The following is a 24744-nucleotide window of genomic DNA, read 5'->3' as shown; positions in this document are numbered from 1 at the left end:
AGCACAGACTTCTGCCTTTTGTGCTTGGGGAACTATACTATCTGTCCATTTGAGATTTTAAAAATATATTGAGAAAAGGCCTATTAAATATATCCGCTGAGGAGATCTCTCAGTGTGGGCCTCTGAATTCCCTTAGATTGCTGACATCTTTGGTCATCTCTAAAGGAGAAACGCTTGTGTAGCGCTTTTTTTTTTTAATGTTTATTTTTGAGAGAGAGAAGGTGGGCAGGAGCAGAGAGAGAGAGGGAGACAGAGGATCCAAAGCGGGCTGTGCTGTCCGCGCCTCTATATGCTGTTGAGCCCCAGTGTGGGGCTTGAACTCAGGAACCGTGAGATCATGACCTAAGCTGAAGTCAGGAACTCAACTGGCCAAGCCACCCAGGGGCCCTGCTCTTTTTCTTTTTTAATTGACGTGGGGAAGGGTCCCCACTGCAGAGAGAAAAATGAGGATGGTTGAGTGACTCGAGAGCATCCTAGGAAAAGAAGCAGTTGGGGAATAGCTTTTCTGAAAGTATGGCAATAGCCCTGAATTACTTGTGTTTGGGACGGGAAGCAGTACTGAAGGGGACTTAGTCCTGCACGAACCAGAGCAGCACCGCATGCCGCCATGTCCGTTTCCTGCCCGTTGTCTAACTGATGGCCACTCTTTGAGGGTGGGAGTGCAAGTGTGGTCTCCCGGAACCTCCAACAGGTCTGCAAAGAGTTCAGCACATGTTTTGGGAGTTAGCGGGAACACTGGCATTTCACATGCGTTGACCAGGTACCACAATGAGGACAAGAGCGAGCCGTTCAGTTACCGCCTGGGACCACCTAGCAGCTGGCCGATGGCTCGGAGCAGCACAAATAGGGTGGCTCTGAGAGTAAGGAAGAGTCCATGCCACGTGCCTCAGCACTGAGACCTGTGCCACCTCATGCACGCAGGGCTGCTGGCTCCTTTGTGTGGCTGCATAGGATTGTGCTGGCGGCTACGTACGACTTAAGCTGTCCTTTCTTGGTGGAAATTTTGGTGGTTTCCTGTCTTTTGCCACTACAAAAAAAATGCAGCAATGAATATTTTTATCAGTCATTTTGAATATATCAGTAGGATTAATTCCTAGGAGGAGACAGCTTAGAGGGCAGTACATTTAATCTGTTGGGCTTTGTGTGTCTTTTTTTAACATTTATTTATTTTTGAGGGACAGAGAGAGACAGATCATGAGCAGGGGAGGGGCAGAGAGAGAGGGATACACAGAATCGGAAGCAGGCTCCATACTCTGAGCTGCCAGCACAGAGCCCGATGCGGGGCTCAAACCCATAAACTGTGAGATCATGACCTGGGCCCAAGTCAGACGTTCAAGCGACTGAGCCACCCAGGCTTCCCTGTTAGGTTTTTTTTTTAAGTAATGGGTGTACCCAGTGTGGGACTCAGACTCACAATCCTGAGCTCAAGAGTCACACACTCCACTGGCTGAGGCAGCCAGGTGCCCCACATTTAAGATTTGTATGGAGAGTTTCAAATTCTCTCCAGAGATTGCCCTAGTTTAAACCCCTATCAGCAATGCGGGAGAGTGCTAATTTTGCCACGCCCTCATCCACACTCTATTCTGAAGCTTTTTGCTAATCTTTGCTTATCCAATAGAAGAATAGCACCTTTTTATAGTTTAATTTACATTAAGAGTGAGGTTGAGCTTCCTTTCATATGTTTAAAAGCCATTCGTGAGCAAAGACTTTAATGTCTGGCACTAGCCTAATGTAGAAATAATCTTTGCAGCACATCTACTTTGAGTATTGTCAATGCTGGGTCCCAATTTTAACCTGTCGGGAATGCCATCCCTTGGAGAATACTAGGGCCTGACGCATCTGGGGCTGGGGCATTGAAGAAACGGCATGACTGGTCCCTACATCAGGGAACCTCTAGATCCTGGGTTGAAGGCTCTTCTGCATTTGCTCTCTGCCGCTCCCACAGGCCTGGCCTTGGCGTCTCCCATCTGCTGTTGCTCCGGCTCTGTGCACATGTTCCTTGACGGAAGGGAGATTAGCAGGTGCTAACGGTTAGGGGAGGCATTTTTCCTGCCGTCTGTAACAGGAGAGTGAAAATTCACGCTGGGGTTTTCTTGTTTAAGTGTTAAGAGCTGTTTTTGAAATGAAGCCTAAGGGGACCCCCAGTATACAAGAATAGTTGAAATCAGAGCTGCTGGGTTAGAGAGGGCTTAGAAGTCCTGAGTCCACCCGCATTAGCATGATGTCTCTTGGGGCCCTCCCTGTTGTGGCCCTGACATTTCTGCAGAGCCCTAGGGCTCCTCAAGGCACACTTTGAAGCACTGGTTCAGTGGACATTTAAGGCTTATTCTGTGGTGACGCTTCAGAAGTAGCGGAGCATCACTGAGGAAGGAAAAGCTTTGGAGACAATGCCAGCCTTTCATATCAGAAATACAGATGTGAGGGGCTGTGTCCACTCCAAGGCCCCGTAGCCTGTCTTCTGCTGCTGAGTAGTGCATCTTGTACTCGGAATGTTGTCACTTGCATGCATTCTCCAGTCTAGCATATTTTTTCATCCAGCATATATTTTGAGCACCTACTCCATGCAGGGCATACTGGATTCCAGTGGCAGGCGATGCATGGAGCATAGAGTCCAGTGGGAGATTCAGACACTAAACAGTACTTGAGATAAATGTAATTACAAATCATGATGAGTTGGTGTGAAAGGAAAGAAGACAGTGCCATTTAAGAGCCTATAAGGGACCTAAATTGGATTGGGAAGTCAAGGGATGGCTTTACTGGGCAAGTTCTACATGTTTTGAGATGTGAAAGGCCAATTGGAATTAGCCAGATGTGACATACTGGGGAAAGTATTCAGACAGTGAGAACAGCATGTGCAAAACATTCTAGGACAAGAAAGCACCTGCCACATTGGAGGAATGGGAAGGTGCCCAGTTAATAGGCGACTGGGAGTGGTTGGAAGATGAGATTGGAGAAACAGAGGGACTGGATCATGTGGGGCCACACAGGCCATGGCAAAGACCTTGTTCTGCTTATAGAGTACTGATGCCCATTGTCCCTGACCATGGTGATTGTTTCAACACTTTACTTACAGCCCAGTGGTTCCCAGATACAGATGATCTCGGGCAACTCCAAGAGCAAAGTGCAGGGGAGGAGGGAAGTCATTTGAGCCAGACACCAGCAATTCCTGAGAAAGGACTCGAGAATACTACCACAGCGGAAGACATTGAGCAATTTTTGCTGAGCTACCTCAGAGAAAAGGATGTGGCGGATGGAAATGTCTCAGATTTTGATCATGAAGAAGGTAACTATTTTGACTTAGCCATTTTTTTTTCTCTTTGAAGCAGATTATTGTAAGAATGAAATACCATTACAGAAAGTTTGGAAGTCCGAAAAGTCACTCAGCCTCACCTTGCTCAACATAAGCATCCTCATTTTTGTGTGTGTGCAATCTCATCCTGTTCTTTTTTGTCACAAGCCTATTTTTATATGGTTGCGGCCACAGTTTCAATGCGTTTTACCCTTTTTGCACTTAGTTATATAGTCAGCAACTTTCTCCGTTTCTATAAAGTTTTCATAATTAATGTTTTAATAGCTGCTACTAAGTATCCATCCCCCTGTGGCCAGGTCAGGTTGCTTCCAGCTTTTCTCTGTCTAATAACCAGTGCTGCAGTGGATGAATCTGTGCATGTGACACTTTGCTTTTTTTTTTTTTTTTTTTTTTGCATATTTCTTTGTAAATCCCAGAAGTGGGATTTCTGGGTCAAGGATATGAACATTATTTTATGCTTGCCAAATTGCCTTCCCAGGAAGGCTATGTCAATTTCTACCTTCCATTCAGTGGCGCAGGGTTAACACTGGTCGTACCGCAGCCTTGCCGATACCAGCCATTCCTCGTTTCACTTCTTGCTAATGCTTTGCATTTGTTTGATTACAGGCAAGGTTGACCATCTTCCTGTATGCCTCTTTCCTAACAGCTTTTTTTCTTCTGCCCGTTGTCTGTTCATGTGCTTTGTCTATTTATTTATTGTTTTTCTTACCTGTTTATACGATAAAGGAGAAGGGGTTCAGGCTAGTTGAAGCTCTGGCCTGTTGTTTTATTCACAAGCTCAGTCTGGAGCTTCAGGTCACGGAAGGATTAATAAATTGTTAGAATCTCCTCTGCAAATATAAAATGCCAACTCATAATGAGCTTGGTGGTCTCAGAACTATCCTAAATCGAACTGAGTCCCAAATTAGTGTGTTAGGTTGGAATTGAGCAGATTTGTTTTTCCTTTTTGGTGATCTCTACTCAGACTGGTGAGCTGAAGCCAGTACTTCCAGGATAACAGGAAATTAGTAGTTCAATGCAACTCACTTCTACAGCAGATTCCTTCTAAAAAGCCGAGAAGCATCACAGGCCCCCATAATGATTTACGCAGAATCTCGTTATTGCCTTCCCTGAGGGCATTTTTCTGATCAGAAGTCTCTCATCAGGCCTTCTCTTCTTGGTTTTATTTCTTAAGCCGACCCAGTCTTTCTTTTTCCAACCTGCACCCCATACCCAAACCCAGAAACCCGGAAGAAGGGGAGGCATCACGATCCCTCGTAATCCGGATTTGCCATTCTTGCTTGAAATTCTAGCACTGTGCGTGAATCCATTCTTTCACGATTAGGATCTTCTGGTTCTAGTTGATGTTGGCGAGGAGCAGACTGAATGAATCAACCTTTCTCCCAGAAACGGAAAAATCCACATCCCTCAAATAACATTCTGCAGTAGGTGAATTTCAAACAACAAATCCTCCTCTGGGAAGAAAAGCACAGCCTGATCATTCTTATAATTATCATTCATCAAGTACACACCAGACACTTGGCATTATAAAGAATGCCCGGACTGATGTTGGTTTGACGTGTGTTTTTTGTTTTAGCCACAGTGAAAGCACCTTGTGTATCTGAGGTTCCTTTCTCCAAGAAATCCAAGCACTCTACAAATGCCTTTCATTTATCTTTGCAGCATCTGGTAGAGAGTGTGGTTTGTACTATACTATTCTTTTTTTCTGGCAGAGGAAACTGAAATGGGAAAGAGTGAAGGGAACAGTGTTCAGCTCAGTGGAAATGAACACAGCTAGTAATGGGGGCTTGGGCAGGGGAAGTGGGGGGCTGTAAGTACATGGAGGAAAAACTTTCCAGATAGGGATTTTGGCCTGGGTTTCATGCAACTCCCAAGTCTTTTTTTGTTGTTTTAATTTACAAACGTATGCCTATCACATGCAACACAGCACTCTAGGCAGTGAAAGAATGATAATAACTGGTGACATTCATCTTATTTAACTCTCCCAACGAGCAAATGAGGTGTGCGTGCTTTGTACCTTTTTTCCAGATGAAGTGATGCAGGATGAGGAGGTTGCTGATAGGTGTGTAGGCAGGACTTGAACCGACCTCCTTTGACCAGACCCCTCCCCATGAATGGCACCAAGCTGCCCTGCTATTATCTCTTGTGCAGCGTCAGTAAGTCCTGATCTTGGCCATCAAAAGGTCTTACAGGCTGGTGGAAGACACAGGAGTCCTTTAGTCAAAGAATGAACCAAGAGGAAAGAAAGAATAAAGGGCAGAGCAAGGGGGGCGGGGGAGCTCTCCAGCCTCAGGGCTCCAAATTAGAATGTTGCTCTCTTGTGTTTTTATTTTAAATATTAACGGAGATTTGGAAAAGAGCGAAGCCTTTGGAAAAAATTTGAAATGCTATCTGACCTCATGACCCCATCTCTCTCTTATACTTCCTGCTATGCAAAAATTTATATAATGCTCCCACTGTGTATGCAATTTCATATACTGCTTTTCTCTTTTTAATACATATTCTTTCATAAACATATTCCCTGGTTGTGAAAGCCCTTGGTAAACACAGATTTGAGGGCCCTCGTGATACGTCACTAAATGGAGGTACCCCCCTTGAGCGGCCATGGAGGGGGTTCTCCTCCCGCCCCAGTTTTCAGCTAGTATAGTTAATTCTGTGGTGAATATCTAGACTCATAGCTTGACCCAGATTTTACATGGTTTCCTTGGGGTCAGTTCCTAGACATTTTCCCTTGTGAATGCCGTTCCCATGCCTGAGGTTGGGAGAGTAAGTCACCGTGGGGCATCGCTCCTAAAACACTGTCCCCAGTTGTGCTTTCTTTCCAGAGGAGCAGTCAGACCCTCCCAGAGAGGACGAGAGCGACACCGGTCCTGACATCGAGCCACCACTGCCAGTGCAGGTCCAGATAGCCACAGATGTGATGGAGCGCTGCATCCACTTGTTGTCCGATAAGAATCTGAAAATCCGCTTGAAGGTCAGTGCACAGCCCTTTCTCTGCATTTGCAGCAGCAAGACTCAGGTTTGGCCGTAACCGCACGGGTGAACAAGAGGCCGCCCTTATCTTCTGGTCCATGTGTGGTGGCCAAGAGAAGGCCTCAGGAAAAATTTATCTGTGGGATGACAGCCTTACATCCTTCTGTATTGGCTCAGATGCCAAGTCCCCTTTCTAGAATTAGAAACCACAAAGTGTTGGACAGCCATGGAATCTCCAAGGGAAAGAAAGTCCTACACTCTGGAAGGGATATCATTTTCTGGAGTGACTTAGTGCGGGATGCAGGTTTTAATCCTTGGAAGTGGTCATTCTTCCAAACGTGACTCCAGCCTCTAGCTGTTTCTGCTTCCGTTCCACACTTCTGCATCTTATACCCTCCTTTGCTGGCGGTGTCCCAGGCAGCGTCCCCGTCAGCAAGGACTTCAACTGTGCAGCAGTGAAACAGGACGGTAGGGCGTGTGGGGGTGGGGACAGGGCTTTCAGAATCCCCTCTCAGCCAAGGGAAGACAACAGAGCCTGGCGCGGTCCTTCCACGTCCCCAAGCAGGCCTGAGAGACAGCTGCCTCCGTGAGTTCCTGTTAGCGATGAGAGCACATTGCCCTGCTCGGGGTGGTGGGCCAGGAAACCCCGATGCAGGATTCTCTCGGATCTGTTTCATTTCCCCAGAGACACTTCTTGTTCCATTCAGCAGCTACTCTTTGAGTGCCTACTGTATGCAAGGCTTTATTGTCGATGCCTGCGTGCCACGTTAGCAAAGTGTCTTCCCTCTCACGGAGGCTTTGCGGCAGCAGCCTCCGTTTCTTCTGTAAAATGGATGTGACGGTACCTACCTCACTGAGTCGTTGAATATAAATAGGAAACAGCTAGCCTCACACACGCCTCCACTCACTGAACATTATGGAGGCCCGCAGCAGGTCAGGCAGAGAGGGTGTAGAAGGATGCGAAGCCAGTACCCCTGTCTTCGCGGGACTGCACCTCTCTTGTGGCGAAGGAGGCAACATACACACACCTATGAGGTGAGGACATCCTGAAGCTGATGAGCAGCTTCTGTGATGGAAAACAGTCATTCACCCGCCCAGTGGACGTGCATGAGGAGCCTACTGTGCACCAAACCCAGCTGAATAAGACAGAGCTTATACCCTGATTTTGACCAGGTCATCGGGGAAGGCCTGTCCCTGTGGTGGTGATATTTGAGCCAAGGCTTAAAGGCTGAGAAGGAGCCAAACTTCCAAGGGGCAAAGGCTGGGAGAGGGACATTCCAGGCAGAAGGAGGAAATGTAGGTCTTAGAATCAATGACTCCCAACACAGCTTGCCCGGTTAGTGACGGAACTCACACGCAGAGCCAGTGATGGCAGCACCGTCTGCCGGTTACACTGCTATCCAGGGCACGCCGAGGTCCTCTCTCCCCGCTGCCTGCCCATGCCTCCCGAAGGGCAGGCCCCGTTTTGTTCTTTGCTTCTGTTCCAGCGTCAGTGTGCCCAGCACATTGTGGGCACCAGCAGGGTTCACCACCCCGTGCTGGCAGACCTCCCTGTCTTATTCGGACGTGCTCCTTTCCCTGTCCTGTGAAGGCTGGCCCGTCTCAGGGAGGAAAGCCCATACTGGTCATTGTCATGACCCCTTCCGGGGACACGGAGGCAGCCAGTGGTCTTCCATGTGGTCTGAGCTGTGGGGGATCAGGAAACATTTTCAGCGAGGGCAAAAAACTCAGTTTATGTGTAGGCAACCCCAAGCCTCTCTTCTGAAGTGGACTTGTAGCTCGGCGGCCTGCTTGGTCTCTCCCATTTGGAAAAGAGAACATGACCTCACCCAGCTTCTCAGCATCCTCCCTGCACGGCCTCTGCCTCACCCAGAGGCGCCTGCACCTATTCAGCTGCCACGCCTGCCCCCGTCAGCCCCTTTGGGCAGATTCCTCTCTTTGTGGCCCTGGCATCGCGTCCATCAGCAGCTCCGGACGTCTCAGAACAGACCTCAAAGCCGTTCACTCCTTCGGCAACACCCTATGCCTGCACCCCTGGCCTCCTCTCACGGGTACGGTGCCGGCTCCCCAAGGCGCCTGCTGGCCCCTCTCTCCCACCACAGGCCCCTCCCCCACTCAGTAGCCAGTTTTTAAAACACAAATTGTATCCTGGCACCGTCCTGCTTAAACCATTCTGATGGCTCCCCACCGCACTTAGTACAAAATAAGAAATTCTTAACGTGACACCTTCGCAGCCCAGCCCCCTCGCACCCCTCCTCTGTCATGCTGCACGGGGCCCTGCCTTAGTTTCCTAAGCCCCGCAAGCCCTCCCTCCTTGGGGTCTTCCTCGTTGGCTATTGGAACTTCTAGGATCTTCCAGGAATGCTCTTGCACTCTCCCGTGACTAACCCCTACGCTGCGGAAATCACATCCTCCCTTCTTTCAGGTCCTGGACGTGCTGGATTTGTGTATAGTTGTTCTGCAGTCCCGCAAGAACCAGCTCCTGCCCTTGGCTCACCGGGCCTGGCCCCCACTCGTGCACCGCCTCACCAATGACGACCCCCTGGCGGTGCTCAGAGCCTTCAAGGTAGGGTGCTGTTGCCCCGCCACTGTCAGTCGTGGGGGTGGGGGACGGTCAGCGCAGCGCACAGCGGCGTCTTTGGAGATGGCTCTTTTTATATGATTGCAATGTCATGTACCTTGAAGAGAGTATAGCAAAATAAGAAAGGCACAAAGAAGACAGTAAAAGTCAGTCTTCCTTTGGATGTGAAGCAGAGGGAGCTAGGAGATGAAAGGGCTGCCGCTACTTGCGGCTCCCACTGTGCGCCTGGCACCGCCTCCCACACGAACTCATCTCCTTACAGTGGCCAGGCGAGGTGGCTACTGTTCTCCCCATTTCTGACAGAGGAGGAAACCAGCTCGGAGAAGGTGAGGGAGTTTCTAAAGATCACACAGCTAGTAAGTGATAAAACCCAAACCTGTGAGTTTGTGCCCACGTTCTTCGCACCGCACAGGAGACCAGGGGAAGGGGCTGTGTTCTACAGCGGGCACCCTCTGCCCATCCGGTGCCTTGGGGCAAAGCCCAGGACCACTCATTTTCAAGTTGGCCTTAGGACCGTGTGTTCCGCCTTCCCCACAGTATTGTTGTCAGGGATAAAATGGGACTATTTAGTGAAATGCTTTGGGAAGTTAAAAGCCATATATATATATGTCAGGTATTATACTCTTGACTTTGTCTTATATCAGCACACGTATTTTGGCTTATTTATTTATATCCTTCTTTATTCTGAAAAGCACTTAGGGCAACGTACAGAGATATTTATCAGGGCAAGCTAACATAAATCAGGAGTAGGTGAGTGAGATGAGGCAAAGGAAAAGGATGTGTAGGGACAAAAGGAAGCTAGAAATGCAGCTAGGACACTTGGCGAAAGTATTTTGGTTTTCTGTACAATTCTTCAGTATATCGTAGACCAAAATACAAGCTTACATTTAAAACATATAAAATTGTCAAAGTTGCTAATAATTTTTTCTGTAGTAAAATATACAAAATCACACACACACACACACACACACACAGAAAGAGGAGGAAGGAGGTTGAGGGAAGGACGGAGGTCTTGCTGAATCTTCTTCAGACATGCTGCTTTCCTTTGTAGAAATTAGTAGGTAATCTGAAACAACGGCAAGCATAGAAAAAGGAAAAAACATAAAGAGGTGCATCTGAGGCTACCCTTCCACTCCCGGACACCTTGATGGCATCTGAGGTCGGTGACGCCTTGTGACGCCAGCCGAGGGACCCGAAATAAGGGCCTTATTCTCTGCAGAGTTGGCAAACACTCCCTGTGCTGGTTATGCCTTGCTTACCAGTTTTTAAAGAAATTCCTATTATCCTGTATATTCGGCCTTGTGCAGCAGGGCAAAACATCTCAATATGTTCTGCTAGAGAAAGTTTAAAACGAGACGTGCCTGTTGTGGACAACGGGACGAGGCTAACGTACAAAGGAGATGGTGCAGTGGACGGGAAGGGCCCCGACGTGGCCCTGACCCCTGGGCCCATGCCCCGACTCGGCCGAGGGGCATCGGCCACCACTGCCCTGCCGGTGCTGGTGTGCAGCAGCTCGCCTCACTGTTTATGTTTGCTCAGCTAGCTGGAGTTCAAAGCACAAGTCTGTTCTCAAGGGATGTTAGGAAGAGTCAAGAGATGATCTATGTGAACTGCTTTAAGCTTTTTTTTTTTTTAACCAAAAACGGGAGGAAAATCAAGGTATTAATCATATTATTCAACCAACCCAAGATTCCTTTGACTCATTCCCCGTGTAATCTGTATTTATGGATAGAAGCAGCCATGCCTTGGGAGCAGAGACCTCCGAATTCATAACTGTCAGAATCACAAACCATGGGAAAGGAATTAACAGCAGTAATTCCATTTTTTTTCCCCAAGAAGAAATTGAATCACCAGACATTCCCTAGCTCTCTGCTGCCATGGCGGTATGCATTCACCACGTCAGGGGCTGTTTCTGCAGGTCCTGCGGACCCTGGGAGGCACGTGTGGCGATTTCCTACGGAACCGGTTCTGCAAAGATGTCCTGCCCAAGCTGGCCGGCTCCCTCGTCAGCCAGGCTCCTGTCAGCGCCAGGGCTGGGCCGGTTTACTCCCACACGCTGGCCTTCAAGCTGCAGCTGGCCGTGCTGCAGGGCCTGGGCCCCCTCTGCGAGAGCCTGGACCTAGGTAGGTGCCCGCCTCTCTCTCCCCTGCTGACACACACTCTGGGCCGTCTCGCCGCCGCCCTTGCGCTCCTCACCCAGTCGTGCTCCCCGCTCTCCCTTCACGTGCACAGCCTTCGCTCTCACTTTGGCCTCATTCCCCCGCCCCATCCTGATGTGTTTTGTGACTTGCGGGATGGAGTAAAGAGCCCAGGGCATGTTGCCTGGCTGTTCCAGGCTCACCAGACAGCAGTTGGTGACTGCTTGTCCCAGATGAAGTCTGAGGGCCGATACTTGTTTTGTTTTTCCTTTCCGCAGGTGAGGGTGACCTGAATAAAGTGGCTGATGCCTGCTTGATTTACCTCAGTGCCAAACAGCCCGTGAAATTACAAGAGGCTGCCAGGAGGTACGTCTGCTTGATCACCCGCATCTCTTTACGTTTGCTCTAAATTATAGATGATTTGGTAATGGCGAGCAGAGGCAAGCCGTCTCTGTGCTTTTCTCGCCTCGCTCTTCTTGCCAGGTTACGATGGTTTCTTTAACTGGGCCAACTCTAGAGATGGTATTTTTACTAGACGTGTTTCTCTTCGCAAGTAACCTTTTCCTCTGCTGCAGTGCCAGCAGCACTGCCAAAGGGGCAAAAAGCAGAGAGACGGTGTGCTGGAGGGGACAAAGCACTCTCCTGGCCGGAGAGAGAGCTGCTCTGAGGCCCTCCCCCAGTGACCAGGTGGCCCTGGCACCTCTCTGGACCTCAGCTCCTTTGTCTACACGGCAAAAGCGTCAGGTTACCGATCTGGCATGCCTTGACTCCACGGAGCGTCTTCACGGCCGTCCGGTGCTCTAAACCCTTGCACATCGTGCACCAAATCGGGTGTGTGCCAACAGACACATAGGTTCCTTTTCCCAGGTAGAGTCCACAACATTCATCTGATTATAATAGTCTGAGAACCAAGAAATATTAAGAACCACTGGATTAATGGTTAAAGGGCCTTTTCTGTCTCCAAAATCATGCGATTGTAATTTCCAAGAGTTTAGCTAGTTTGAGAACAGCTGTGCCGGCTCCAGTGGAAAACGCTGTGCCTCATTCCTTGAGTCCCAGAGGGTGTTTCTCAAAAGCTAAAACTGAGCACATCATCAGTCCCCAGACTTGAGACCAAAAATGTACCGTGGCCTGCTCTCCCCAGCTCCCCACTCATCGGGAGAGAGGGGGCCAGAGTGGACCTGCCGTCTCCTGGGTGCCTGCAGTTAGAACAAAAGTTGGCCTCTCCGGCCTGGCACTGTGTACTACCCTGGGCCCTGCAGCTCCGTGGCCCAGAGCAGATAAACAATCCCCCCCACCTCCCAGGCTTCTAGAAATGTGTCCCTGAGCCGCCTCGGTGGGGTAGGAATCATCTGGTTCCCCGAAGGGCTGCAGGGCTGCTCAGACTGTGAAATGAGGAAGGCTGCTTGCTCCCTTATAGACCTTGCACTCTCTGGGAGTGATGGAAATATCCTTTTGAATTGATTTATTGTCCTTTGCAATTTTTTGCTCTTGATTTCCCCAGTTCCCTTTTTTCTTTCTGTCACTTCCCCATCACTTCCCCTAGGCCCAGAATCAGTCATGGTTTCTGGAGCACAGGGGCGCATCCCAACCAGCTTTTTATCCTCAGACATTCTTGTTCCTTCAAGAACCAACTCAGGGTGAAAACAGTCTCCCCCACTGCCCTGCCCCACCCCGGCAGTATCCCCAAAGCTAATGGTGCTGACTTCAGGTACAACTCAAGAACGTCATAAATTCATCCCGAAGTAAATCCTTCCGTGTGCCTGTTACAGCCAAGAGTCCCAACGATCGGACTTGCACGTTCTCTGTCCTCTTCTACTTTTCCTCCACCCACCCCATACCTATCCTTCACATTTAGACCCATCAAACAGGCTAATATTCACAATTCATTATCTTTTCATTTCTAATTTTCTTTTGTGCCGCTAAAAGCAATTAAACCTGGAATTGGACCTTGCTGAATCTTGAGTTGGTATTCAAGGTGCCTCTGGAGGAGGAAAATGCAGCCAGACCACTTGACTGCAGCGCCTTTGTTTGCTTACCGCATTCCATTCGGGGTTGAGTCAGATGACCTCCCTCTTGCCAGGCTGGGGGTGGGGGGGAGGAAGTGCAAGGTTGATTGGTCCACAAACACATCATCTGCAAACTTATTTTGAAGTCAAGGGAAAAAACCAGTGTTGTCCTTGATCAGGAGCTGATGTGGCATCTTGATTCAGAAATTAATAAGCTCTCTAAATGGGAAAAGAAGCCTGAGACAACGGGAAACCTGGTCTCTCTGTGAGCGTCCTTACTGACAGGAGAGAGGCGAGTGGGTGGGTACTGACATGCCCATATCTGCAGGGACCCAGGAACCAGGTCCCCTAGCTCAGCAGGTGTTCCCATCTTCCATTCAGTTGTCTGTCCTTCATTTTCCTCTTCCCTCCCGCCCTACATCCATTCCAGAAGGGAAGCCTGTCCACCTAACTTGGAGAATTTCTCTTCCAACTATGTCTCTTCACCTCTGAGCCACCAGGCCAGGCCAGCCTCATCTCTTTCCTGAACAATTGCAGAAGCCTCCTCACCGCCCCCCCCTCCAACACACTCCTGCCCCTGTGTGTTCCCCACGCAGCAGACACTGACCCCCGCCACCCACTCCTGGGAGAAGGGAAGGCTGTCGTGTTTGTTGCCAGGGCCCAAGGGGGAGCCCCATAGCCAGAGGGTAGCAGAAACCCAGGCTTCGGCTTAGTGTTCAGAAGAACCAGGAAAAGCCGGAGCTGTCAACAGATGCCCCGGTGCCCAGCTTCTTTAGAGCCAGTGAGTTTCTGTCTCAGGCTGGCTGATCAGCCTCATTTTGGAAGTGGCCCCTCTCTGACTGGGCTGGTGAGGAAACAAGTGAGGATCGGTGGCTGGTCTGGAAGGAGGTAGGTGAGCAGCCGTGTTAGGGGTGGAAGAATTTTGCTTCTACTGTATCCTTCTAGGTTCTTTTGCTGGTGTCATCATTGATGTAGGACAGATTAACAGGAGAAAGACACATTTTTTTATTTCATACATAAAGGAGCCTTATAAAAATATGAGGCCCAAGGTCTAGTGGGGCAGTTGAAACTTCTTTGCCATCCTGAGGAATAGCCCAGGGGTCAGGGCTTCTCCAGGGGAGCGGGGTGAGTCACAGGCCCTAAGAAGAGCAGGTGTTTGGTAAATAGGTGTTTGCTCTAATTACCTGTCACACAGGTTATCCATATGAAGAGTTACCTCTGGTAATAGTTCTCTTTCCGGGCCAGGCTCTCTATTCAGATTCTTTTAGGTGGTTAACGGAGAAGTAAAAGTTTTTCTTGAATCCTCTGGGTCTTGATTGCCTTCAGTCTCAAGTCAGTCAACCCCAAAGTGGCACATTTTGGGGCAGCCTACTCTGCTGCCCTTCACGATCTGTGGGTCCAGCAGGCGTCTGAGGAGTGGCCTCCCCAGCATTGGCATGGAGACAAACTCAGCAGTTCTGTGAAAGTTCCTCTTTGTGTGCACTATGGCTGGCTTTCTCCTCCCTCCTGTCTGCTTCTCCGGGCTCCAGAGAATGACCAAGCCTGTGTTTGCTTTTTTAATTTGTCATATTAAATAGAGCCTTTGTGGCAGGCTTTTACATCTAGGCTGTAAACTCTAGAAATGGAAATTGATCAGAGGGTGGTTGATATAACCAAGGCTGTAAATGCTAAGAACAGAAATGCCATTCCAGTTTAATGCTTTTATCTAGCGAATGTGCCTTGTAAGGAGGGGCATAAATCTTGCAACTTGGGGGAGGGGTGCTGGGGGGGGGTAGGGGTAAGGTAGAACCTCGCTGTATGGTTACCACTAGGTGTCACTGTTAACTGGGTATGCAAGAGAAATACCAGCCCAGCACCCCCCACCCCATCCATCTAGTTAAATAACTTCAATGGGTAACAAGTGAGCAAATCCTGTTTGGAGGAGGGGTCAGTTTACCACAAATTGTAAACAGGGGACTGTCCCTGAGGGTAAGCGCTGGATTACAGATGACAGGTCTTGTCAGCCTTGCCCCCGCCCCCACCATGGCAGAGGCACACTCAACTGATTTAAATTCCCGAGTAGCCCCGGAAGCCTCTGAGACTTCTCCCAGCATGCAGCGGGCCTCCACAGTTCTGTGCCTCTCTGACCATGGAGCTTTTCCTTCCCATACATGAAAGGAATCTGAGATGAGAGCACATACCCCAAATTCCTGTGTTTTTCCTTAAAGCCTGTACATGCTGTCAGCCTGATTCAACTCAACTCCGTTAAAACCACACTCCTTGGGCCTCTCTCTGAGTGTCCTCTGAGGCTCCCTGTCTTTTGTAGGGAGGACGCAAATCATCCAATAAGCCTTCCACCCTGGGGCTAAGAGGAACAATACCTGTTTTCAAAAAGATGAAATCCATCTCACCATGGAAGGATAGTGCTTTTATGCCACTTGGTCTCCACCCCCAGTCCTGCCTCTGCCTGCCAACCCTAGGACCCAGGTGGGGCCGCAGGGGGCCAGCAGGTAGTGACTGGCAGGCGTGCCTTCTGGTTGTACAGGCACTGAATGCTGCGGTCCTCGGTGTGGTGGTGGTAGGGGAGGGGGTGCTGTGGGGGAGGGTACCCCCCCAGCTTCCTCTGCATAGGCATTGTGTATGAGGGCACACCTAGGTTCACATCTCACCGACTCTGTGACTTTGAGCGAATCACTTCGTTTCCTGTGCCTTGTTTCCCTCCCCTGTAAAGTCAGGGTGGTGATACCACCTTCCTCCCAGGGTGGCTGTGCACATGAGTTAACATTTACACACACGTGAGGGAGAGCACTCAGCGAGTTCAGTCGTTCCACTGACCCGCTGAGGAGCTGCACCATGCCAGGCACCGTTCTAGGCACTGATAATAGAGGAGAGCAAGAGAGAGGAGGCCTCTGCCCTCACAGGGCTTGTGTCCTGGAGGTATATTTACGTGTGGGTGCACACCCACGTGGGGTATCTATAAATATACCAAGTGCATGGTGCTTATGCTTGTCCCTGCACATCTGCACATGGTGTTTCTCGCTGGAAGTCTGCTTCATCTCTACTGAACTCTGAAGAGAGTTTTCCACCCCAGAACCATCTTTTCATGTTAATTGTGCCACGTCCCCCTACCACCTTCTGTGTGAGAAGTCAGGACCAGGTTTCAAGGTTCATTGACTGGCCGACTTCCCTGCTTTCTTTCTAGCAGTCAGATCCTGGCCCATCAAAGAACCAGCCGGTGTCTTCAAACCCTGGACGAACACAGACTGGCACCGCTCGTTCATTTCATCCTTGTCAGAGCCCAGCTTTTCTCTTTACCACACACGGGCCTATTATATTTGAACAGATCAGGAGCCACGGAGGTGATCCGTTAGTTCAGCTGAGCTTGAAATTAGCAGCTCATCCCCTTAAGTGTTGTGGGCAGTTCGTTTGAGCTCAGGCTGCAGAGCTGTTTCCCCCTTGGACTACACCCAGCATGGAAATGAGGGCATCCCTAATATTTTTCCTTTTGACACTAGATTAGTAGTTGACAAATCCAGACCCAGGTAGTTAGCTTTCCTATTATCCATCTTTTGACAGGCATTGCTGCTTTTCTTTTCCAGGCTCATTGTTCTAAAAATACACTCCGATCTGAAGCTGTTCACTGTGCATATAGAGGCCTGATTTCCTGGTGTCAAAGATAAGAGACATCTGCCATGCAGATTATAAACAAAGTGGGTTGCTGGGTTTCAGATCTGAAGGCAGGGACCTCCGTGCTACTTAAATGAAATGATGCCAATCCTTTCCCTGCTTCCTGGGTGTTGTCATGTGATCGATGATTTACCAGCGTCAACCATCTTGCCACCCAGTGGGCAGGGCAAGCGCGGGACGTGCCTGCGCGTGTGCGTGCCAGCTGTACTGGGGTGGGAACCAGGATCGCCTGCACAGAGTAGATGTCACATATCAGACTCCCTGGCAAGCCGGAGGGAAGCCATTTCATCGCTTTGCAGGCACTGATCTGTCCTGAGCACCTGAGAGGCTCAGTACTAAGTAGCCAGGAAGATAGCCTTGGTTATCTTATTATATGTGTGTTTATTCACCAAAAAAAATAATTTTTTTTTTAACTAACCAAGCGTACCATGTCGAGAGTTGAAAGATCACAAAGGGGAATGCCTAGTTAAAGTGAGCCTTGCCCTGCTGTTATGTAGGAGCGTCACCTTGGGCGAGTCACTTTACTTCTCCAGGTCTCTGCTCCCTCACCTACAGGACTCGAGCGGGCGTGTCTGTCACCTTCCATCCAGGCATGTTATTGCCAGGATTCAGTAAACTCACGCATGTTCTATTCTTTAGCACAGAGTATGAGCACATGGGAAAAAGTAAGTAGTGGTTGTTAGCATTATTTAAACATTTTCCTGATTCCAAAAAAGACTGAGGGTGTCATACCAATTGAGTGTACGCAACAACAAAAACAACGAAAGGCAAGGCACAAGGTGACACCCGGGCCTTCACGTAGAATGCTCCGCACCCCAGCTGGGGATGAGCCGGAAATGTGGCTTCTCGTCTTCCAACAGACCGAGCAAGAGGGAAGTGCCTGTGTCCTGAGCACCAGGCGTCCCTGAAATAAGAAAAGAGGGCTTTGTAGAAAGAAGCACAGCTTTCCTTGGTCCTGAACCCTAAGAAAATTTCTCCATGGGTCATCTTCGAAGAACACTGAGGACTGTTGTGACTAATACCTCTAACGCCCTTGCAGTGAATACACAAGTACACTTCCTAGAGCTGTTTCTTCCCTGCATCCATCAGCAGAGGCTGCCGGCCTAGTGCCAAAGCACAAGTTCCAGGAAAATATTCCGGGGGGGGGGGGGGGGGGGGGGGGGGGGAAAGGGAACAAAATAGGTAGGCTGCTACAAAGATGTCTTTATCTTTCAGGGTTTGCACCTTTGGGGGGTGGGGGGTGCTGAGGGTGCTGAGGAGCAGGGAACACCGCATGTGGCCTGAGTCGGACCCCTTGGTGCTCCGGCACGGCCCGCTTTGAAATCTGCACGCCTAGAAGTGGCATCATAGCCAGGGGGGTCCAGGCCTGCAGGGGGCCTGGAGGCAGGAGAGGCAGCCAGATGGAAGGGGCTGCTTCTAAATCCTGCCCCAGTGGGATTTAAACCCTTCTAGGTTCTGGCTTATTTTTGAATTGTCTGTAACAGATTGGTCCTCTCAGTGCCATATCTTTTTAAATATGCACAAAGCCATGGAGTCATTCCACTGCATTTATGACACTTTGTCTTGTGGTACTTTGGGGGTATGATTAGCATCTTAAGCTTCTACTGGAGTTTATGGTTTGAAATCCTGTCCCCCTTGCATTTAAATATTTTTGTTATCGGTCTCTGTGTGAGTATGCAAGATGGAGTTAGATAGATAGATGAATGGTTTTGAACAGGTAAATATAGTTAAGTCTAACGAGTACATATCGCTGCAGAGGTAATTGGTAGTATTTATTTGGAGAGTAAATCGTTGCTCCAAGTCATAATCCTCCATTTCCAACATTTAGAAACAAAAAACGACCTCCTCGCAGGAGAAGATAGCTAAATTGAATAGCAAGAAAGGACAGGCTTGAAATACTGGTTAACCAATGAACCGAGACCCATTAGAGTAAATTACCGCGATGGAAACATCACCCCACTGCTTGCTGGCTGGGACACGTCGACACCCTGAGCGTCCATTTGTTTAAAAGGAAACACACAGCCTCATTTGTAGCATCAGCATGTGCCGAGTAGTCGTGGGAGGAAAGGTGGCCGGAGAAGAAACGGTGTGGGGGCTCTGCCGGCCAGGAACGGCAGGGAAGCTAGAATAACTTGGTGGGTGTGCCTGCTTTCCGACGGGTGAGTTTATTTTCTGGTGGCGTTTAGTCCTGGCCGTGTAGAGACAGCCTGTATCATGTTCCTAAGGAGACGTCCCTGAATAACTTCTACAGAAGCCCAAAATAAATAAATAAACAGATCACAAAGCCACAAGTTCTTTACCACTGGCACTTATGCAGACAGCTCATGAGAGCATTTTATAAATCCAGAAAGAGACAAGGAGCAGCAGATCCCTCCAGCAAGTAATTGACAGAGAAAGAATAGCCTGTCACCCAGGAGGGCTGGGAGCTCTGCAGTTCAGTTATGGTTTATTTAGCTCTACTGGGCCTCCATTGGTTGGCGGTTTTCTAGAGCTTCTTTAGAGCAGACGTTGTCTAGACCGAGGGTACCCCCTGTAATGTTCGTGTCTGCAGCAGAGGGCTTTCTTTGGAGTTTTGCCACATTTAGAGGCGGTAAGAGGCTATGACCGTTGTTCGTGCTGGAGGACCACCGTGCGCTGCTGGGGCTGGAAGGGGCCCTAGAACCCATCTTAACAGAAGCCCCTGGCCCAGGCCCTCCTCGAGGCCTTCCCCGGCTCCACCCCACCTGGGGCGCCTAGTGCGGCTCTCTCCACAGTACTCCATGGGCCTCTGTGATTAGTCCCTTCTCCCTACCACATCGGGAGCCCCGAGGCCAGAAACTTTGCCCATCCATCTTTGTATCCCAAGCACCAACTCCAGTGCCTGCACTGGAGCAGGTGCTGGGAGACATTTGGCTAGCCTCAAGGAGATGGGCCCCAGCCCTGCTGACCGGATTCTGATAGCACATTTCCTATATCCCCAGGCCACCTCTCCCCCTGCTTTGTCACTGGGAGCAGTCTGCTATTGATCATAAAGGAATGCGCCGCTTCTGTTGGCTTGGTGTCTGGAGTTTATTAGGTACTTGCTGATGCCCGTCAATTGTAGATAGGGCTGGAGTGTGGGGAAATGGCTGCCTGCATGAAGCGAAATTCAATAAAACCGCATTTTAAGTGAAAAATCAGTATAAACACCAGGCTTCTTTGCCATGGAAACAGAGGTTGCTTAGAAACTGCCTAACGGCAAGTTCTAAATTTTTTAAAGTCAAGTTATCATTTAAGCTACACGGCCCTACAGGTTATTGAGAGATAATCACTCGCCTCAGGACACTCGGAGGCATGAGGCACAGCTGAGTGCCTCCTGAAACTCTGGGGACCAGATAATCTCTTGATAACTGTGCTCCCTGGAGCCACTGATTTGGGCCTAGGGGAAGGAGAAGGAAATTCTTGTTCAGGACTTAAATGGTGTACATATATTTTTTCTAAGTGTTTCTCTTTGGGTTTGAAAAAACACGGAGCTGGCCATTTGGCATGTTCAACAGCCATCTCTGCCATGTCTCACGATGTATTGGGGACATTTTCCAGGCACTTACCCCAATCGCGTCAAAGCAGAGGTCCTGGCTTTGTCTCCTGGCTTCGGATTACGCAGAAGAGCTTTTAAGGCCTTCAGCTTTTGGCTCTTCACTTCCCAGAAGCCCCTCTTCCCAGCTCAGAAAGGGCGAGAACCAGTCCCAGGACAAGGCAGTACCAGAGTTTGGAGCAAAGCTGGGCCACTGAGCTCCCAGACGAGGCCTGCTGGATCTCTGCTCGACTCGCAGGGCCTCAACATGAACAAGGTTCAGGCGAAGAACGTGTCAGTGTTTAGAGTTCAGCAAGACTGCATGCCTTTGGCCAAGCAAGTGCATGTCTACCCCTGCCAGCACCTGGCTGCCTAGCATGGCACTCACTCCCCACCCCAGGCACGCAGAGGGCAAAGACTACTGCGTTCGCTTCTTCCTGAAAATAACAGGCAAAATTAGAAAAGCCTCGGCTGAGAACCAGGACCCCCCCAGTCAGCAGGAAGGAAATTATGAGTGAAACAAAAGACAAATGTTTTGCCCTTTTCAGAGTGTCTGAGAAGTTTCTGTGGTGTGGCGGTGGTATGGTAGTGATAATTATTCCTTAGACACACACATGCTCTCTGGAAGGAACAGTGTTTTCATTATACACTTAAAAGTGTTTTCCTGCACCTCATCTCTTTAGAGCCTCGCCACCGACCTGTGAGGTGGGGAGTGGGGGCTGTGATCATTTTCCTTTGGAGAAAGAGGAAACAGGTTCGCGGAGGCAAAATAACTTGCTCTGAGCCACAGAGGCAGGAGGGGGAACCTGCATTGCTGCCTGCCATTCAGGGGAGTCTACCCACACAAGAGCTAAAGAAGGAGACCCAAAATAATTCTTCCAAGAATTTGGCTTTTACTTAGTGAAAGAAAGTGAACTTCGCACACACATTTCCTTTGCCTGCCTATTAGCATTTTATTTACAAGTTCTCGTAGGATTGGGTTAAGCATCTGACTTTGGCTCAGGTCATGATCTTGTGGTTTGTGAGTTTGAGCCCCACGTCAGGCTCTCTGTTGTCAGTGCAGAACCCACTTCAGACCCTCTGTCCCCATCTCTTTCTCCCTCTCAAAATAAATAAATAAACTTCAAAAAAAGAAAAGGGTCCTCACAAGGGCAAAAAGAGTGGCTTCTTTCTTTTACCTCTTCTACCAGAGAGTACAACACCCCCATTTAGCATGTTAAAAAGGACTCCGAATGAACATTGCAACGCCTCCCTGCCGTGTAAGCCAGCCCAGCTCTGACTTTAGTGGGCCGGGCTAGGGCGCCACTTTGGGGGTGCTGCCTGATCAAAATACTCCTTAGTGCGCCTCGCTGTAGCTTGAGAAATTGTTCCGGTCCTGGAAGGGGAAAAAATCACATGAGACCATTTGCATTCTGACAGTCTTTGACACCAGGGAAAACCGACAACAATGTCACATGTAAATAGAAATCAGCTTCCCATTTTTGGTGTGTTTTTGTCAAAATTTCCCTTGCCACTCTAATTATCAAAGATATTTTTGTTTTTAAACAAAAATTGTCTCCCACGCAGGCCCCATCTCCTCTCTGCGGTGAAGTGGAAACAATGAATTAGAATGTTCTAATCACTTCTGCAGCAACTACTGCTGAGATTATAAACACAAGATTATCCTAAGTAAAGAAAACTTAAATTGTTTAGGCACAAACCAGGCCCCAAAAAAAAAAAAGTTCAAAGGGCCCCCTCCCTCCTGCCTACCTTGCCTCCTTAGCAGATGTCTGTTAAACCTGAGGAAGAAATCAAAACCGGCTTCCCCAAGGTAAAACCCAAATTCCCTGAGGGCACAGGTTTTTCAGATTAACAAAATTAAAAACACAATTTAGCGCCATTCGACAAGCATTTAAGTTCCTATTTGATGCCCAGCAGTCTGGGAGAGGCTCCTAGGGATGGTCATCAAGAATAAAATGTGATTCATCAAATAGATTCTATCTATCCTACTGCTGGCTTGGTAGATAGGGGTCGTGTGGGCTAGACGCCGTGCAGGGCTAGATCTGTGTTTTCTCATTTAAACCTCAGCAAAACCCTGAATGAAGTACATCCTCATTTTTCGAGACTGAGAGCAAGACAAGTTGAAAAAGCTCCCACGGCCACGTAGCAGTGCTGTCTGCGACAGCGCGAATCCTGTGGGTATGTTCCCTCGTGCTTCCTCGGTGGTGAGCAGCTGACCCTTCCTCGGAATGAAATGTTCAGAGAGATATGTCCTCTTAAGTCATTAGTGTGTGGTGTAATGAGCCACTTACTAAATACAAGAACCTGTTGGCTGAAGTGTCTGTTGAGAGCTTGCCGTGTGCCATCGCAGGTGCCCAGGGTATAGCGGTGAACCCAGCTAGCATGGTGGCTGCCCTCAGGGGCTGTTGTGAGGAAGCGGGATGGTCAGTGGACAGTAAGTGCTGGGAAGGGTGTCCAGAAAGAGAAAAGTAGGGCAGCCACCTAAACACCCAGAAGGCCCAGAAAGGTCAGCGTCTCTGAGCACGTGGAATGTGGACTAAGATGGGGGGTTGGGCTAACAGGGCGCTGCCCAACTCAGGAGGACCTCCTTCCTGGGATTGAAAAGCCAGACTCTGAATCACTGCGTCGGCCAGGTGGGTGAAATTGATACTTGGACTGCCCAGTGCAGTGGCCCTGGGCACATGGTTGATCATTCAGAAATGGGATATGAGGAGATAAGAGGCAACGGTTGTGACCCCAAAGTTCAGCCCAAGTTGAAGAGCCTCACCCTTAGTGGGCATATGGTGTTAGGTGGCCCTGGACCTTCCAGCTCTGTCCCTGTCATGTGTAGGACACCAGTGCTCAGCCTCTGCCAAAGGTCACAGGGCCTAGCTCAGTCAGTTCCTGCCTCAGGAAAAGAACTGGGTCAGATCCTTTGTGAGTGAGTGTGTCCAGACCACCAAGAATCCTTGGCTCTTGGTGGCCAGAAGAGGTCAGCCACCTAGGTTGGCAGCAAGCGGGGGGCCAAGGACGAGCACCTGGAGACGCAGGAGTGGGGGCTGGCCCTGTGAGCCTGACCAGAGGGGTGGGCCCTGCCAGTGTTCTTGAAGGCATCTGCTTGACACCCAGAACTTAACTGGATTCTTTGCCAAGAGCTTGTTTGATGTCAATATTGTTCTGTTCAGACTAATCACTTTTCTTTTCTGTCAATGGATATGAAACTATACACTCTGGGACTATCCTAAAGGCCCTGTCTCATGAACTAAAGTGGGTTTGCTGTGCTCTTCGAAGGGATTCCATGCGATTTTCAGTTTCGTATCAAATAGCCCAATAAGCAGCCTCTCCGGGAGAACACCAGCCTCTCTCCCTTCTCTCCCCTCCCTCATGACCTCAGCCCACCATCCCTTCTGTCTCTCCACAGCGTTTTCATCCGCTTGATGAGGGTGGACCCGGACTCCACCTGGTTTCTCCTGAACGAACTTTACTGCCCGGAGCAGTTCACACCTCCCCACCCCAGGCTCCACCCCGTGCAGCTGCGGGGGACCACGGGGCAGGGCAGCCCCTATGCGGCCAACGTGCTCCGCCTGCTCCAGGAGCTTCAGTGACCCCCCTCACACACAGACACACCCCGGTACAGCAGCAGCCCCGGACCCCACCCTGGCCCGAGGCGGTGGCACGGCAGCAGAGAAGACTACCAAGGTGGATTAGACAGCCGATCGATTTATAAATTGATCGATCACACAACTGCTTAGAAATTGGATTGAAGGAGAGTTAGCTGTTATTTATTTATATTTCATATCTGGTGTTTTCAAATGACATTGTCTGGCAGCTCGAAGGGCTTAACTCCTTCGCTTACCATCTCCGAGGCCCCGGCTGCCTCCTAGGCTGTCCCCGCCCCCACCCGTCCCACCGTTCCACATCGGAGAGCCTCAGGACACATGGAGGGAGGCCTCTGCTACGCACCGCACCGGGGTGTCCCCCGGGCACCTGACAACCATGTAGGAGTGCCACGCGTCCGAGCCTTCAGAGCACAGCCCTGCATCACAGACTCATGCGCGCCCTCTCCTCCAATGATGAGCTAGAGCCGACTCACTGTACCTAACTTGTTATTTGGAAGAAAATGAAATAAAGGAAATTCTCAGATGAAAAGTATGATCAAGAGCTCACTGTTTTTAAATATTTTTTAATGTTTATTTATTTTTGAGAGAGAGAGACTGCACGAATGGGGGAGGAGCAGAGAGAGAGAGGGAGACACAGAATCCGAAGCAGACTCCAGGCTTTGAGCTGTCAGCACAAAGCCTGACATGGGGCTCAAACTCATGAACTGCCAGATCATGACCTGAGCTGAAGTCATCTGCTTAACCGACTGAGCCACCAAAGCACCCCGTGTTCTTGATAATACAGAGCCATGGTATAAAATCCAAGCAGCACAAAACAGAAACTGAAATGTCGGTCTCCCCTGTTCCCCAGACATCTGGTTTTCCTCTCCAAAGACAAACTGGATTCCTTGCCAAGAGCTTGACAGTTTTTTGGTTACTCGTTCAATAAGAGATTGG

The 24744-nt window shown here is 49.5% G+C and overlaps 1 protein-coding gene across 3 annotated transcripts in view; it reads left to right on the top strand.

The window, feature by feature from the left end:
• TTI1 (TELO2 interacting protein 1) overlaps window positions 1-24340 on the top strand; it is a 44632-nt gene extending 20292 nt beyond the window's left edge. For 2 of the 3 annotated variants that reach the window (XM_029916339.1, XM_029916338.1), the window contains 6 exons: window positions 3074-3283; window positions 6136-6284; window positions 8709-8849; window positions 10783-10987; window positions 11281-11368; window positions 23610-24340. In XM_029916339.1, the coding sequence (XP_029772199.1) occupies window positions 3074-3283; window positions 6136-6284; window positions 8709-8849; window positions 10783-10987; window positions 11281-11368; window positions 23610-23793 (977 nt within the window). In that variant the 3' untranslated portion in view covers window positions 23794-24340. Of the gene's footprint in view, window positions 1-3073; window positions 3284-6135; window positions 6285-8708; window positions 8850-10782; window positions 10988-11280; window positions 11369-16589; window positions 16771-23609 lie in introns of those variants that run through there. The other variant, XM_029916340.1, reaches the window with a different exon arrangement.
• Window positions 24341-24744: the final 404 nt, after the last annotated feature.

This window comes from Suricata suricatta, chromosome 12 (assembly GCF_006229205.1).
Source record: "Suricata suricatta isolate VVHF042 chromosome 12, meerkat_22Aug2017_6uvM2_HiC, whole genome shotgun sequence".
Classification (NCBI taxonomy): domain Eukaryota; kingdom Metazoa; phylum Chordata; class Mammalia; order Carnivora; family Herpestidae; genus Suricata; species Suricata suricatta.
Note: the sequence above shows the minus strand (reverse complement) of the source record. Positions and strands in the feature narration are given on the sequence as shown.